Source organism: Dermacentor albipictus, chromosome 1, assembly GCF_038994185.2.
Source record: "Dermacentor albipictus isolate Rhodes 1998 colony chromosome 1, USDA_Dalb.pri_finalv2, whole genome shotgun sequence".
In the NCBI taxonomy this organism is placed as follows: domain Eukaryota; kingdom Metazoa; phylum Arthropoda; class Arachnida; order Ixodida; family Ixodidae; genus Dermacentor; species Dermacentor albipictus.
The window spans coordinates 85,196,110-85,214,253 of NC_091821.1; the positions used below are offsets into that span (position 1 = coordinate 85,196,110).

The 18,144-nt window shown below is 49.4% G+C and overlaps 1 protein-coding gene across 1 annotated transcript in view; it reads left to right on the forward strand.

Annotated features, from left to right (window-relative positions):
• LOC135896217 (kynurenine--oxoglutarate transaminase 1-like) overlaps positions 1–16,581 on the forward strand; it is a 131,873-nt gene extending 115,292 nt beyond the window's left edge. The window contains exons 12-15 of the mRNA XM_070535071.1: positions 11,564–11,750; positions 13,989–14,059; positions 15,582–15,668; positions 16,312–16,581. Of these exons, the coding sequence (XP_070391172.1) occupies positions 11,564–11,750; positions 13,989–14,059; positions 15,582–15,668; positions 16,312–16,380 (414 nt within the window). The 3' untranslated portion in view covers positions 16,381–16,581. The remainder of the gene's footprint in view (positions 1–11,563; positions 11,751–13,988; positions 14,060–15,581; positions 15,669–16,311) is intronic.
• Positions 16,582–18,144: the final 1,563 nt, after the last annotated feature.

Below are 18,144 nucleotides of genomic sequence, written 5' to 3' on the forward strand. Positions count from 1 at the left end.
ATACCGCGCGTCGTAGGCGAAACGTAACAGACCGCCCCGCCGGGGGAAGGAGATCCCGATGGTCAGGGGACTGCATCCGCTGTCCGGAGGGATGTCGCTCGATGATGCTCATAACCGAAGTCGGTCGTCCCTCGGCGTTTCTTGGGCGTAGCGCACAGAGAAGGCCTCGTTCTCACGTTCAGGTTCACACAGGACACTGCAAAGTGACTTCGGGAGAGTTGCCATTTTTGTTCTCGTTCCCAGCAAGCGTTAGAACTGCGCCGAAACTCAGCCGCTCAGTCAGCAAGCACGGCACAACCTTCACTAAGCCCTGCCAGGCTCTTTCCCATTTTTTTGTACTGCCTAGTTCCTTACAGTAGTCTAGCAGCACTCAGAACGCGTCCACAAATTGGAAAATTGCCCTAGAAAGCACATCATGACATTGAAACACTAAACGAAAGCAATATGTTAAAAATCCTGCCTCAGGAAGAAAAACATCAGTAAATAACAACTCTGAGGCTGATTCCTACGTTAGGGGCTTCGACTTAAACCATCGGCGTTACCGTTGAGACTCCCCTTTTTGTAACGCACCTCAAAGGAATATTGCTGCAAAGTGAGGCTCCAGCGCAGGAGGCGGCCTTTTTTGGGAGAGATGGTCTGCAGCCATTGGAGAGGGCAGTGATCCGTCTCAATGATAAACCTCGAGCCGGCTAGGTAGCATGACAATTTCTGAACGGCCCACACGAGACACGCACACTCTTTCTCGGTGGCGCTGTACGCCTGCTCACGACTGGTCAGCTTGCGACTAGCATACAGGACGGGGTGTTCCACTTCTCCATTTTCCCGTTGGCACAGTAGAACGCTGTTACGAACTCCCAACCGGCGCCACCAGTGTTACGACACCCAACCGGTGCCACCAGTGTTACGAACTTGTACCGCTGCACCACGATTACGGCTTTGTGGTCCCGTAGCGCTCGTCACCCGTTTCGTGACAGAGCGTTGGTAGCGAAGACTCCGAGCCTGGCGTCGATGAGAATAACAAAAGGGACTTTATACATTATATACAGGTTATCATACAGGACATGAACGGGTCGGCACTGGGGCCGAGTGCTCACAACAAACGCGACTGTTCTCGCACGACGACGTCCGGCGAAAACGCGTGACACATCTCACCCCAGTCGGGAGCGACACTCTCTCCCGGTGGGTTGGCGGATCCTGTTTTCGAGCGGCGTGTCGCTGCTTTTATAATCCCCGAGGACCATTGTCACTCAAACGGCCCAATACAAAGTCAGCACACGACGGTCGTCCGAGGGGTCCAACCAGCGACCGCGCTGGCCACCCGGTTCAAAGTTCGCGCGCGCGGTGACCTCCAGGCAAAGGGAGGTGCGGCGACGGGCTGTCTGGCACACGCCGACACGTCCAAACTTGCGGCTCGCCGAGGCTTCTCCGCTTCTCCCGCAGGACCCGCTGCCTGACGGCTCAGCATCTTGACTTGTGAAGGGAGAATTAGGGCGCTCGCAGGATAGATTCTGCATCTTGCAGATTCGGAATCCGGGCTTGTGGTAATGGCACAACAGCATCCCCGCCCTCAGATAAGGCGCCGGGAAGACGAGCTGCCTCCACGTGGCTCGGATGCCAGGCGCGCACGTTCGTCAGGCTCGTCCAAGTTCACGTCCAGTGTCGGGACGCCAGGTAACTTCACGTGCCCAGGTCCGACTCGCCAGGACAGGAGCTCTGCTCACCACGTCGTCGCCAAGGCACCTTGACCAGCTCCGCTCGGGTCGTTCCTAAGACCTTGCTTCTCGCCACTGGTCCCGCTTGGTCGTTCTGCAGCTTGCAAAACCGACCGGCAAAAGGCAACACCCAACACGAACAAGTGCCCTCTGTCTCCCGTCAAACACCAGACAAGGCCATAATCCAAATCAACCTAACTAAATCGCTATCCCTCTTTTTGCTCCCGCTGCAACAAGAGGCAGGTGTACGATCTAGCACACAAGGCTCAAACAATCAGTTTTCAAATCAACAACACAACAAAATAGAAACAATTATTAATCAGCAATAATAATTACAAATAGAATGGTCCCCTTGAAATCATTTGGACCGAAAACATACTTCTGAGGAAGCAAATGAGGTCATTCATTTTTCCCGGCGATATTTTCGCGGAATCCGAAGCTGCTTATATTTGCGACCCTGCTTATCCGTGTAGCGGCGGTACAATAAGCCAGATTCCTTGCCAAATGAAACCTCCTTTTTTTTCACTCCCCGTTTGACGCTCTTCCTCAGATCGGCTAGTGAACAATCTTCCTGTTGTTCGCGAATCCGAGTTTCCCTTTCAACTGCAGCCTGCTCCTGCCAGCTGGCGGAAACCGGAGCGAGTGTGGAGCCCGCGTCGCCTAATTGCAGCGTCGCGTCTCTATCGCGGCTAGCACTGCACGCGTCACTCCCACTCACCTCCAGGACCCGCTCGCCTAGGCCAGCCTCCGAGCTCTGCCTCTCCCGTGACTGCTCGCCACTCAAGTTACCGTGATCGGTCCGTGTGCCGCACCGCCTTTCGCTCACCGACGCTAAGTCAAGTTCCCTCGACAGCGGGCGCGCTTTGGATCGCGTGGGGGCCATGTACGCCACGTCGGCAAAGAATGATTTGCCCTGATCCCTCAGCAGCTGCTCCGAGCTATTTGAGAAGAGGTAGGAAAATTGCTCCGGGAGGGCGGCTGACACAGCGGCTTCGGTGTTAAGTTTCCCAAATTCTCCTTCAATGATAACCGTTGCGATCGGTAAACAGACACTCTCCTTCTCGGCCACTTGCCGTATCCTAACGCACTCTCCCATAAAATCACTCGAGGAGACGAAAGACGGGTGAACAACGTCCATAGTTGCTGCAGAGTCCCGCAGTGCTCGGCACTTCTTGCCGTTTACCTTAATTTCCTGCACATAGGGCTCCAATAGACGTATGTTCTTGTGAGTTTCCTGTATCGTTGCAAAAGCAATTCTCTCTGGGCAGCTTGCAGCGATGTGCCCTTGCTTTTTGCAATTGTAGCAGGTTAACGGTTTCCGTTTTTCAAAAGAACGCGTCATTTCGTTTCGCTGTTTCGGACCATCGTCATCATTCTGAGATGCATTCTGTCCTTCCCTTACAGTTTCTTTGGTAAGGGATTCGTCGTCCCGAAACTCGCGACGCGTGATTTGCTTCCGTTCGTCGGGCTTCCCGGAAAACCAATCTCTCCTATCAGCTTTTTCTACGCGCACCGCCTTGCTGTGCAAGCTGCGGCGGGTGTAATACTCTTCCGCTTACTCTGCTGCCTTGTTTAGCTTAACCTCCTTTAGCCTATCTTGCAGCCAGAGCCGGACATCCTCATCAATGCAACGGTAGAACTGCTCCAACGCGATGCATTCGACAATTTTGTCGCGGTCGTCGTAAACCTCTTCGCCCTTCAGCCATTCCACCAAGTCGGCTTTTAGACGAAACGCGAAGTCAACATTCGACTCCTTACCCTTTTTTGCATACCGGAACCTCTGCCGGAAAGCTTCGGGCGACAATCTGTACTTCCGCAGTAGCGCTTCCTTCACATCACTGTAGCTCTCAAACGCCTCTTTCGATAAGCAAGTTATTACGTCTGATGCCTCCCCAGGAAGCAAGGCTAACAGATTCTGTGCCCAGAGGGATCGCTCAATGCTATTCCGTTCGCACACGTGCTCAAATTTCACGAGGTATTTGGCCATATCCTCTCCGACGACAAAGGGTGGAAGTTGATCGCGTATTCTTGGACCGTTAGAAGTTAGATTAGGCGCCGGCGAGTTATTTCGGATCTCCAACTCTTTCATTTTAAGCTCGTGCTCACGTCGCTCCCTCTCTCTCCTTTCCTCCTTTTCCTCCTCGCGACGTTGCTGTTCTCTCCTTTCCTCCCTTTCCCGACGTTCATTGATTTCCGCCAAGGCCTCTGCGGCTTCCTCAGTCGTTACGTCCCCAGTCCTCATGACCTCAAGGATCGCATTCTTTCTTTTGGTTGAGCCCAACTCAATGCCCAACTCCTCACAAATTTCGAGAAGTTCCTTCACCTTGTACTTCTCCATCGTTCACACTGTCCTCCTGCTGTTTACCCTTTTTGAATATACCTGCCGAACGCTACTATAACACTACTAGTAAGACATATGCAAGTATTTCACACACTGCCCTGTTTACCCCCTCAGCATCCCCTGGTTTCCAAAACACTCTTACTAGGCTTGAAACACACAAGGTTATCACAATGCAACACCAAATCCTTCCCTAAGCTACTATAACCTGTGTCAGAGAAAGTCTGGTGTTTGAGGTAAACTTCAGGCACTCACCGCGCCGAGGTAGCTGATGCCGGTCAATCCCGTAGCTGCCATCCAGTGTTACGGACATCCAACCGGTGCCACCAGTGTTACGACACCCAACCGGTGCCACCAGTGTTACGAACTTGTACCGCTGCACCACGATTACGGCTTTGTGGTCCCGTAGCGCTCGTCACCCGTTTCGTGACAGAGCGTTGGTAGCGAAGACTCCGAGCCTGGCGTCGATGAGAATAACAAAAGGGACTTTATACATTATATACAGGTTATCATACAGGACATGAACGGGTCGGCACTGGGGCCGAGTGCTCACAACAAACGCGACTGTTCTCGCACGACGACGTCCGGCGAAAACGCGTGACACATCTCACCCCAGTCGGGAGCGACACTCTCTCCCGGTGGGTTGGCGGATCCTGTTTTCGAGCGGCGTGTCGCTGCTTTTATAATCCCCGAGGACCATTGTCACTCAAACGGCCCAATACAAAGTCAGCACACGACGGTCGTCCGAGGGGTCCAACCAGCGACCGCGCTGGCCACCCGGTTCAAAGTTCGCGCGCGCGGTGACCTCCAGGCAAAGGGAGGTGCGGCGCCGGGCTGTCTGGCACACGCCGACACGTCCAAACTTGCGGCTCGCCGAGGCTTCTCCGCTTCTCCCGCAGGACCCGCTGCCTGACGGCTCAGCATCTTGACTTGTGAAGGGAGAATTAGGGCGCTCGCAGGATAGATTCTGCATCTTGCAGATTCGGAATCCGGGCTTGTGGTAATGGCACAACAACGCCCATGCCTCGCTCACTAGCATCGCACTGAACAACGAACCCTTTCGTGTAGTCTGGCGATCGTAGCACAGGCTGGCTTGTTAGGGCGCTCTTTAGGGCGCTAAAAGCTCTTTCCTTTGTCTCGTCCCAGACGACTGTTTGGGGCTCTGTTTTTCTTAGAGCATCCGTCAGGGGAGCTGCGATATCAGAGTACCTGGGGATGTACCTCTGATAGTAGCCGGCGACACCTAAGAACGACCGAATATCGGTCTTCGTGCGCGGTTGCGGGAAGTCTCGCACAGCGGCCACCTTTATTTCAGAGGGGCGGCGACGACCCCGACCAATCACGTGACCGAGGTAGACAACCTCGGCCTGTGCTAATTGGCACTTGGGAGCCTTGACTGTCAAGCCCGCTTCGCGCAGGCGGGTTAGCACTGCCCGCAAGTGTGCCATATGCTCAGACCAGGATGCGGAGAATATCGCTACGTCGTCTTAATACGGTAAAGCGAATTCTTGCTGTCCCCGCAACACTTTATCCATGAGGCTTGAAAAGCAGTATGGCGCGTTCTTCAAACCAAAACTCGACACTTTAGGACGGAATGTTCCCATTGGTGAAATGAACGCCGCATATCTACTAGCCTTTTCTGTAAGTGGAACCTGCCAATAACCCCTGACAAGATCTAGGGTGGAAATAAACTGAGCGCTACTAACTTTCTCAAGGCGCTCCTCGATGTTAGGGATCGGATAAATTTGATCCTTAGTGATGGAATTAAGCCTGCGGTTGTCGACGCAAGGACGAGGTTCCTTGCCCGGTACCTCAACTAAAATCAAAGGGGACGTATAATCACTCTCACCCGCCTCAATAACACCGAGCTGTAGCATCTTCTTTACCTCAGCCTCCATAATATCGTGCTGGCGGGGTGACACCCGGTACGCCTTGGATCGTACTGGCTCTGGGGAGGTAAGTTCTATATCATGAGTAAGTCCTACCAGGCCTCTCAGAGAACTGACCTTGAAACTCTTGTAAGAGCTGGTGTAGTTCGGTTTTCTGCTCAGGCGACAGCGGTGCTTTACTGATTAAGTCACTAATGACTTGAAAGGTGTCTTCCCTGTTCGTCACTGAGCCTAGTCCCGGAAGCTCGACCGGAAGCTCTTCGGGAACGTTTACCATCATACACACCACTGCTTCCCGTTGCTTATAGGGTTTGAGCAGATTACAGTGGTAAACTTGCTGTGCTTTCCGTTTTCCTGGCAGACTCACCACGTAGTTAACGTCCGACAGTTTTTGAACAATCCGTGCTGGGCCCTCCCACTGCACGTCGAGTTTGTTTTTTAGCGATGTACGCAATATCATGAACTCATCGCCCACCTCAAAACGACGGGCCCTGGCTGTCCGATCATAATAAACTTTGGCCCTCTGCTGGGCCTTTGCCATTGCTTCACCTGACAACTCCTGTGCCCTTCTTAAGCGTTCGAGGAGCTTAAGCACGTACTCCACCACGACTGGGTCGTCGCCCGTGCCTTCCCACGACTCTCGAAGCATGCGAAGCGGAGACCGCAGCGAGCGACCGTACACCAGCTCAGCTGGCGAAAACCCCGTAGCCGCATGCGGCGCAGGTCCTCAATGCAAACATCACCCCAGGCAGACACAGCTCCCGGTCAGTTTGATGTTCAAAACACAATGCTCTCAACACGCACTTCATGACGGAGTGGAGCTTCTCAACGGAATTCGACTGGGGGTGGTACACTGAGCTGTGTAACAGCTTTACCCCGCACCTTTCGAGAAAGGCTGTCGTCAACGCGCTAGTAAACACTGTGCCCTGATCTGATTGGATTTCCGCAGGAAAACCAACTCGCGCAAATATGGACAGTAGCGCATTGACTATCTCAACTGAGCTGAGTTCTTTAAGCGGCACTGCTTCAGGGAATTTTGTCGCTGGGCAGATCACAGTCAAAATGTGTCTGTACCCCGTGGCTGTTACCGGCAGAGGTCCCACTGTATCAATAACGAGCCGTCTAAAAGGCTCCGTAATGATAGGTACCAACTTCAACGGCGCCCTCGATTTGTCCCCTTGTTTGCCCACCCGCTGACAGGTGTCGCATGTCTTCACAAAGTGGTCTGCGTCCCGAAAACACCCTGGCCAATAGTACTCTTGCAAGAGACGGTCCTTAGTTTTCTTAACTCCTAGGTGTCCGGACCACGAACCCCCATGCGACAAGCGCAACAGATCCTGACGGTAGCACTGAGGCACGATCAGCTGATCGAACTCCACTCCCCTGCGGTCTAGATACTTCCGGTACAGGACTCCACCTCTTTCCACAAAGCGAGCATTTTTCTTGGTGATACCTTCCCTGACAATGCAGCGTATGTTTTCTAGGCTGCCATCCTTCTTTTGCTCGGCTATCAAAGCCGACCGGCTGACTTTTAGCAACGTATTAAGTCCGTCTGACGTAGGCGCAAAGAGCAAATCTGCAGATAGCTCTTCTAACTTTCCCGCATCGGGCATTTCCTCTCCAGTATCGGGTGCCTTCAACGCTACAGGCTCAATTGTATTCAGTTCGGACGTGCTCTGAATATCAGCTTGCTGCGCCTCTGACCCTTTCTCATTGTTCGACAACGTCGGCCCCGCAACTACCGCCTTTCCAGCGAGCTCCCGAAGCTTCGATCTGGTTAAGGCCTGAACGCTAGCCTCACCAAACAAAAGCCCCTTCTCGCGCAGGAGGTGATCGGACCTGTTCGAAAATAGGTACGGGTACTGGGGGGGCAGCATAGATGACACTGCCGCCTCCGTCTCGAGTGCTCCGAAAGGTCCTTCAATAAGCACTTTTGCTACGGGCAGACACATGCTATGAGCTTCCACGGCTTGCTTGATCCATGCGCACTCGCCCGTGAGCATATCGGGTTCTACGTAAGAGGGGTGAACTACATCCATTGTAGCTGCGGAATCTCGATGCACTCGGCACTCTTTCCCGTTCACGAGGAGGTCTCGCATGTAAGGCTCGAGAAGCTTCATGTTCTCGTCAGTGCTGCATAGTGACAAAAACACGACTTTAGTTTTTGTTTCCGGACACTGCGCCGAAAAGTGACCCGGCTTCTGGCACGTATAACACACGCGCGCTTGCCTCGTCTCGAACCGCTTTCTGCGTTCCGCTTCGGTTGCCGCCGTCTCCTTACGTTCGGTCGGACTGCTTTCACTCGCATCCGCACTACGTGTGTCCCCCTTTGCTCTCATGGGCGTGAACTTCGGCCTCTCAAACTTGGAGCCAAATTCACCCTTTTGACCGTCCTTAGCTCCGCGAGCCCGACGCGTCACAAACTCTTCGGCTAGCTAAGCGGCTCTAGCCACCGTACCAACGTCTGGCCTATCCAAGACCCAGTACTGCACGTTCTCAGGTAACCGACTATAAAACTGTTCCAGCCCGAAACACTGCAGAACTTTCTCGTGGTCACCAAACGCTTTCTCTTCTTTGAGCCACTCCTGCATGTTTGACATAAGCCTGTAGGCAAACTCTGTATATGACTCACTTTTACCTTTCTCATTTTCCCGAAACTTCCGACGGAACGCCTCCGCTGACAGCCTGTACTTTTTTAGGAGACTCGATTTCACTTTGTCGAAATCCTCTGCCTCCTCTCTCTCCAAGCGAGCGACTACGTCGGCTGCCTCGCCGGGTAACAAAGTGAGCAAGCGCTGTGGCCACGTTTCCCGAGAGAACCCCTGCTTCTCGCACGTTCGCTCAAAGTTAACCAGGAACAAACCAATGTCCTCTCCAAGCTTAAACGGCCGCATTAGGTCTGTCATTTTGAACAATACTCGTTCTCCTGCACCGTGTGCCTGACTTACATTACGAGCGCGTTCCATCTCTACCTCGAGACGCTTCATTTCCAAAGCGTGTTGACGGTCTCGCTCTTTTTCTTTCTCTTGTTGCTCTCGCTCCTTCTCTTTCTCTTGTTGCTCTCGCTCTTTCTGTTCTTTAAGTTCGCGCTCCTGTCTTTTTGCCCTCTCCTCAATGGTCTCAAGGCATTCCGACAGCTCGTCATCCTCAGCTTCTAACTCAAGAATAGCCCTCAGCAGTTCTGGTTTTCTGAGTTTGTCTCAGACATCCAGACCCAACTCCCTTGCAAGCTCCAACAATTTCGGTTTGCGCAACGACTTCAAATCCATGGCTGCTCTGAATGCTGCTTTCTCTACTGCCTACTATTGTCTTGCCGCAAACTAACCCGGCAGCAACGACAACCACAATTACCAGCTCTGTTTCTGATACTAACAAAAGCCTGGCAAAACTCAGAAGAAGAAAGTCCCGCACTCACCAAACCTCGCAGCCAAGAATTCAGCGCAGTCGTTCCGCTGCAGGCAACCAGTCATCACACAGGGCTCGTTGCACTGCTCCCGGATGGTCGTTGTGCTGCTCAGCATACAGTCAACCGCATATCTTCGCTGCTGGCCTCCGTTGTCACGATCTCACCGCTGGCAACCAGCTGTTGGAACCTCTGTGCTGACACCCGTTATTGCAATCGGACCGCTGGCGCCCGTTGTTTTAAATGGGTCGCAAGCCCCAAGGGTAGCGTTGGCCTGGCGGCCTGGGGCACACTGGAAGCATCCGAAGGTCCCGGCAAAGCATGAGTCGACTGCTAACAGAACAACTTGTTTATTCTAGCATCGCAAAAGAGTGGCCGGTCAGGTCGACCGAAGTGGAGAGACGGGGGAGCACGCTTCTCGACGGAAGAATTCGGAGCCTCTCTCTTGGCGTCCGGGGCAGCTGCTCTTATACTCTCGGCGTCGCGGGCAAGAAGGAAGGTCACGGGATGAAACCACGTGACAGCGAGGCACGGACGAGCTGAGAGACATGTTGGGACGAGTGTAGTGACGCATCAGCCGGGCCGGCGCCGGTCAGACCTCCTCGCTTCACACTTGGGGAGCTCCTCTCCCCGGCTGCCGCGCTTTGACAAGCGTGGGCACACACACACACACGCACACACGAAGACACGTGGCACTGAAACACGCGTGGACGCGCTCGGCGGGGAGGCTTTGCGGCAGCTCCGAACGGGCCAAAAGGTCCGCCGCTTTGAACGAAGCCCCGGCGTCCGTTGCATCCGCGCCGGCTATACCGCGCGTCGTAGGCGAAACGTAACAAAAGCTTCCCGAAGTCTACCGCGTGGCATAATGTGTTCAAAACGGCACTGACAAACCCCTGTCTGCATACTCTTTTATGCGACTGACATGTTCTCATAGGTTTTCCTTTGGTACATGCCAAAGTTTTGGATTGGGCGCCGACGCTGGTGCATTTTTAGTGACGCCAGTTGCGTCGGTAGTTGGGCTGACCAGGATGTAGACTATTCCATTTGTGCCGAAGAAGCGTCACCGCGGCCAGTCAACGGCTCGTAGACAGGCTTGGAATTTTGAGACATGACGGCACACCGCAACACAATCGGGATCCGACACATTTGAATGGGTTTAGCGGGCGACGCGCGTTCTTGATATTTAATGCGATTTCTTTGCCAACACTGGGTGGCTGTGCTTTCAGCTCGGGTTTGCGCAATTTGTACATGTGCTTCAAAGTGAATAATTATACATTTTAAAGCACTAATAGGGAAAGCAAGCAAAAATACTGCTCAGTTGACGATCGCTCTTGCAGTACCTCTATAGAAATGAGGCGAATGCCTATGAACACTGCAGCAGACAAAGGGACTATAACGTGAATAGTCTGCCAGGCACACCGCCAGAACGGTGAAGAAAGAAGTGTTTGAAACAGAAGTGGAAGTACAGCGTACCTTATGTTCTGACGCCGACAAATACCAATGCGTTCGCAATAAGATATTATGGCACATAAATTCGCCGTGTAGTTCGACATGCAGGTCTAGAGCAACATGCCTGAAAGGACATAGCAAGGTGGGGAACACTGCAGTGTCCCATTCACATGTACCTACCCCCATCCAGCGAAGCTGTGAACTTACGGAGCGGTCACGTATAGGTTAGAAAATTATCCAAGGTTAACATTTTTGATGTGTAATATAGAGTAATGCTAACGCTAAGTAAGATAAGCTAAGTTTTCCACTCTACGAATGCGTTATCTGTATTGTCGAGCGACGCAATATTTTATGACAGATTGCCCGCATTTTGTGGCTGTTCCACGGCGAAATTAAGAAGGCTGCCATCCACTAACTGGAATTCAGTCTTAAAGCTAATCTTACAATTCTTATTATAGTTACTCGGCAAGTCTTGTACCTCTCATTACGGCTAGGTTTGTCGACTTTTGTGTTGCTTTCGACGTATTCATCAGGGGATGTCTGTGAAATCAACGAAGGTGGTCAGGTTCCCTCACCAAACGTCGGCCCAGCAGGCATATTTCGTTGGACCATTGTTGATCCTTTCAAGTGTCTGTTTTCTTGTGAACCACCTGTGGATGAATGTCTTGTTTAGATTTGTCATTACACGTCGTTGCTGGGTCATGTAAATGGGCCTGATGCAGATCTCATTTCTTTCATCCCTTCATTTCTTTTTACACTGCCAATGAGGAAGGAAGCAGTAGCCGTATGTCTTGAGAAACAAATGGACTGGATGGCAGATCCCACAGGATATTGGAACCAGCAGTCCTATTCACTTCAGAAGAAACGCGACTTCATCTCCCGCTTGCTCGGATCGCTCGGTGTGACTGTCACCGTTCCTCAAGGAGCTTACTACATTTTCTGCGACTTATCAAATCTAGGTGAGGGTTACTGCTGAGAGCCTGTGTTTGTGTTGGAACAGGAGCAATGCGTAAATACACTGTTTAACAAGGGTGGAATCTCGGCCGTAGTCAGGGCCGAAAATTGTGGTGCTTGAATACGTACTCACATATTCAAACACAATTATCAGACTAATAGTGGTTGTTAAAAATATTAGTGAAGGCTGCCTGGCAATGACAAACTGTACGGAAGGGCTTAAAGCTGTGTGTATATCATCCCTGGATATTCCGGGGCATTGTGGCCTGTATCTATAAACATTTAAACACCGCGTGTGCTACGAGTAGAAGACAAAACTCGTGTATATTTGACCCCGGCATCCACTGAATCAAAATTTGTATACGTACAGAGCCCAGTACACTTGCGTAGAGCAAAGTAGCTATGTTCTCATAGGCGCGCGTTTGCGCTGTCTCTATACCTTAGGGCATGCACAAGTTCAATACAATCTGTTCTGAGCATGCGCCGCGAGGTTGGCCGCAACTCGCGTTTCTCGCTGTGCAGTTGGTTTGCACTGCTCAAGCTGGTTTGCTCGATAAGCCTATCGCCCGCTATATACCACTGCCGCATTCTTCGCTGCATAGTGAGAAGCATGAGTATCGCGCGCCTACCCATTGCTCAGCGCTAGCTCAAAAGCAAGGGTCTGGATCCAGAGGTATAGCGAGCAATTCTGGTACTTCTGCACCATAAGTACTTTATCTGCATTGTCAAGCGAAGCAGTACGTTGCGACATGTTTCCCACATTTTTGTAGTTGTTCCTTGTTGAAATCAATAAGGCCTCTCATCCACTCACTAGAATTGCGTCTCAAATCTACATTTTAAAATTTTATTACAGTTACTCGACATGTCTGGCAGTCATCACTAAGTTGTTACCTCTTTCTATCATTCATTCCCTTCACCCCTTTAGTCCAGCACAGAGTAGTCAGCCGGCCTACACTGGCGAACCTCCCTATCTTTCTTCCTCTCTCTCTCTCTCTCTCTCTTTAGTATGTACAATATAATGCGCCAACTTCAGTTTCTCCAAGCAGAATTCGCAGTGCTTGTTACTGTTTGACTACCACGAAAACCCTTCTGATTTTTAACCAACAAGAACATTAAGGACATCGCTCCTTGAACACACAATCATGCACTTGTGCAGTAACTTGGTCGGTTGAGGGGTCTCTGCAATAGAGAGAACGCCACCTTCAGAACATAACTTTATTCAATGGCAGGACCTGCAACAGTGCACATTGCTGTTTCTCATAGTTTTGTCACGCAGTGTGTTATATGGAAGGCTTCCTGGGAAAACAATAAGTGTATTGCCAGTGCATTTTGCTGCAGGTTTGTGGTCGGATATCTCGAAGCCGGTGCTATAGTCTCGGGATGCGGGGATTAGGTGGATATTTACCTTGATTGATAACCGCCGTCGATTCTGCGACTTGACACATTCGCTTGAGCAATTACCCTTTTCCAACCGGTTGTGGCGATTTAGCGACATGCCGGTTCTGAGCTCCTAAATCGGAACAGGACGCTCCAGCATAAAAAAAGCCGGATAGTATGTCATGTGTAATTGTTCAACAAAAACATGTCAGCTTCTCACGCTTCTCACTTTAAAAACATGCTGAATGCGGAGTTTCCTACGATGCCCAAGACCCCAAGGAACTGGCGCGGCTGCATCTATTAAAGTGCGCTAATTGTTATCGTCAGCTTTCTGCCAACTGTTCTTCATGCTGCCATAGTATGCGAGGCGGTTTGACTTCCGAATCGGAAGACGCCCAGCGAGAAGACGGGCGGAAGTCAGGGCGTTCTTTCTACTAGGCACGCTAGAACGGGATGTACATTCGGCATCGCTGTAGCCCCTGTGCTCCTTTTGAATGTTTAACCCCGACAGTGAACCAAACCAATGATATATATAAGAACATTATCATCTAAATTAAATCATTAACGTAATGTGTCTTTATTACTTTGAGAGCAAAAATAATGATGTCTGAGCACTCTATTGAAATTTCTTTTCCGAATTCAACAGGAGGTTCAGATCATCGAATACAATAGGGGAAAACTAATATCTATGTATGTGTTTGCTGCTGCGACAAGAATACTTGGCTGAAACATCCTGTAGGACTTCTCGTTAGTATATTAATCACATATTATAAAAGTGCCGGATATATTTGATTTTTAATATTATTATTCTCCTTTTCAATTCAAACTCTCAAGTGTATTGATGATATACCCTATTCTCGTTTAAGCATCAAAACTGGAGGTACAAGGCAATGAAGACGAACCTCACCTGCTCACACAATGGTTGTTCAGAAAAAAGGTACGTAGGTAATGTTGTGGGATTTGTTATCGCGAGCCCCTACATTCTGTTAAGTTTACTCTAATAAAATCATTATCTGGGTTGTTTGTTACGTACCCGAACGTGAGGCATGGCGCAGAGACGGGGCGAAAAAAAAGAAAGGACGAAGTGCTTCCTTCGTTCCTTCCTTGCGCTGTCCCTGACGTTCATGTTACGTTTGTTTGAACGAAATAACCATTGTGTTATTGTAAAAGTTGCTTTGCAGGGCACGTTTTCTACAACACAGCAATAAGCTTGACCCTATAGCGTGAAGCGTGAATCATTGTTTCAGTTCGCAGTGGCGTTGCTGTGCGAAAAATATTTAAAGCTTTTAGCGGCAAGTATACTTTACAGAAATTATATGCATCTGTTACACAAGAGGGCTTCGGTAACGCGTTTTGTATGGGCCTGCACCGATTAGTTTGCCAAGACGCGCCACTCCTGCAAACAGCTTGCTCAAAACAGCAATAGATTTTGATGTGAATATCCACTGCATACGACGTATTTGTTTAGACCTGTAACAGCTTTCTGCAAAGTCGTGTATGCCAGATTGACATGTTGTGCCTCTTGTGGCAGATTATTGCAAGACGGAGGCATTACTTGGACAAGTCAGGCATGCAACTCACGATTTATGAAATTTCCAGTAATTATTTTTTATTTATATGCACCAGGGCACATATTGCAACTTCGGAATTGCAGCAGGGAAATATTTGTCAAAACGCTTCCCTGGTCGATTGCGAGACATGTTGAACGTAGCTCATTTGAAGGACGAATATCTCGCGGCTGGTAATAATTTCAGATGCCGCTATAGCGCGTTCATAGAGCTCCGTTACGTTAGGTGCTCCAGTACGCAAAAACGGGGCTCTCAAAAATAAGTGAGACGCACGAGAAGGCTCTAGGCCTGTGGTGACGCAAGCCAGGCCGAGCGCCCATATATCGGGGGTTTCAGCGCACACTTTCAAAAAATTTTTAAGGTTGCCTGTGACAAATAGCATAATTCTAGTCCTTGAGCTGGTATACTCGAAGAGGCGGGCATTACTTGCACGAAAAATTGAAATGCGTACTCGACTAATTAACAAAAATGTAATGATTCAGTTTTAAATAACCTGTGTAATAAAAAAGCGGGCAAACTAAATGCTCAGTACGTTTGGAAGAGACTTATGGAAGGTTTTATTTTCAGGAAGAAAAACGCGCGATCGATAGATTGTTATCTACACCGAACATGAGTGCAAGATTTCGGTTCATAATGTGTAGAGAAAGGGCACAGCTCTCAGGAATCAGTTATACATGCCACTTCTCCAGGGTGTCATGAAAAGCGGACCTGCACCTGTTTATTTAATCGCACTATTATTGCTTCAGAAAATTCGCATGAAGTTTTAGGAAGAGATGCGAAACAGGCATTTGATAGGTGTTTATACCTTTTATCTCGATCATGTTCTCGCACTTAGCGGATGTACGCGGCAAATAAATGTTGATGACCGTGACAAAACTAAACACATTTCAGAAGCTGATGACCACTCCTGGTAGTGGGTTCTATAGTGAGGATGCCAGACCCCTTGCTAAGGATTTCATACGAATTTGTTACGCGAAGGTGAGCACCAACGAAAAGTTTTTGCAATATTTATGTTAGATTTGCAACAGTGTCGATAGGAGTGGCAAAATTGAATAATTTATTATTGCGGCATTATGTGATTTTTTTTTATATTGCTTTATGGGGCTAACATGCATGGTGCTGCAAAAATATCGTTGAAATGACTCAAAAATACGGAAAATGGGTTAACTAAGCCGGATCTAGGAACACCTTCTACCATAATGCGGCATATTTTTAAATGACTTGAGGTTGTGATTAAACAAGTGGTTATGAAAATCACACTAACCATTTGATCAAAAAAGTCAGCTGGTTGATTCAAACGCAAGACTTGAACACGTCATCCTCGATCATCATACAAACTTCCAGGCATGTAAAAGGCGGAGGCTGCTAATTTCTGTGGCGTAATAAATTTCGTTGAATTTCATTAACTACTAACAAGACTAGCTGTCACGCCATTAGTTGACACCCTAAAATGACATGGGTATTCACGCCTCACCATTGAGTGAGTACGAAGCGAGTTAGATCGTGGCGTGGGAAGGACCCTGTCTTCATGCCCGTCCGACGCATTTTCGCAAAAACCATGTATATGCGCGTAGTGCGGGCCTAAATCAATTTTCTCTCTGATTTCTTTTTTATATTCAAGGACGATACAACTCTTCTCAAAGCTGCTGCTATACTGGAAGGACTGAAGACGATGTTGAGTAGAAATTAGAGCACACCAAGGAGTGTGAGTGCAAAATGTCACTTGCAAATGACAGCAACTCATTGATGATTACTAAGGAACATGATTGATTTCCAACATTTCTGAGTTTTCTCGTGGCGGCTGCACTTTGAGATGTTATTGCACTTGTCACCGGTGTGTTAACTATAATTAAAGTGGCTGTGGTGAATTTGTGTCAGAAAAAAATTGAAAGCTGCAAACTGTGGTTGTGCCTTAACATTTTGTTCACCAAATACGCTTTTTAACGTGTCGGGATTACCAGAATATACACAGCGACAACAGCGAATGTATGCTGACAACGTTGCCTGCGCCTGAGGGTAAGTGTACACTGCTTCTATTCCTCACTCCAGGAGTTTTAGCAGACTTCTTAAGGTCAGTCCATGACTGACAAAGACTCTAACTGAGGGCAGTACAGACGACGCCCGCTCCCCATGACTCCGGACAAACGCCACGAATCCACGCATCTTTCTTTGGAAGTTCACAACTGAGCAGACACGACTCTGCAGTCGAACGGAAACAGAAGACAAAGAGTTCAACACTTCTCAGCTGCACACCGCAGAAAATGCGATAAAAACTGCACCCAGGAGGAAACAATTATGGTGGCAAGAGTTACGCCAAGCAGCATAACTGTGCGCAGGTGTGCGCTGAATGCAACAGCGAAAGCGAAGGAAGGATTAGCAAGTGGAACTTCTCTTTCCCTATACGCCAAGCTCCATCTGAGCCAACTCAGTCGCGGAAAGTGGCATGTGCGCTAAGTACCAACAACATTTCAGTACGTGGCCCAGGTGGATGCAATAGTAAAGGTTTCCAAGAACAAAACAATGCGCAGTATTAACGCAAGCCATTCTAGCCTGATATATATATATATATATATATATATATATATATATATATATATATATATATATATTCCCGCTGTCTCACGTAACTTGAACCAAGGATTTTGAAAAAGTGGTTAGCTGCTGCTTAATGAAAAAAAAAGGCATATGCTTTGCCGCCATGTGACACTCCTTAGAATAAATGTTATATTCCGCGTCATTAGTTCATTACCTAGAATCAATTATGAAAATGTTTAATATTCACTATAGGGCCAAGTGCGTTTCGTTGCGTTGTATAGGGGGGTTCAGAAAAGACCAATGAAATTTTTTGTGGCAACGTACATGCTGCGTGACGGCGATTTTTTTTCAGCGTTTAAATAAAGCCCGCGAAATATGGCATAAAGCCACGGGACAGCGCTCGTACGCTGTCGTACTGCAGCGCTCCATACCGTGCGTCGAGCCTGTCGCTTACCAGGGACGACGGTGCTTCCTTTCCGCGGGCCACCGCCAAAGATGCTGACGCACGGAGAAGCCGATGCCCAGAGTCGCGGCCACTCACTTCGCCACGGTCCGCGCGCACGGTTCTTTCGCACGAACCGCGATTGAGAGCTCTGCAATGCGATAGCGCATGGGAGCGGTCACGTGGTCTTATTTCAAATTTCGCGGGCTATCTTTAAACGCCGGAAAGAAAGCGCCACGAAGCATGTACGTCGGCACAAAAAATCGGATCGGCCATTTCTGAATCCCCTCTACAACGCCACGAAACGCACTTGGCCCTAAAGTGAATATTAAAAATTGCTCATAATTCATCCTAGTCAATTAACTAATTAAGCGGAATACAAAAAAGAACACTCTAAGGAGCGCCGCATGATGGCAAGCCATGCGCTGTTGGTTTCATTCAGTTGCGGCTAACCACTTTTCTCAAATCCTTGGTTCA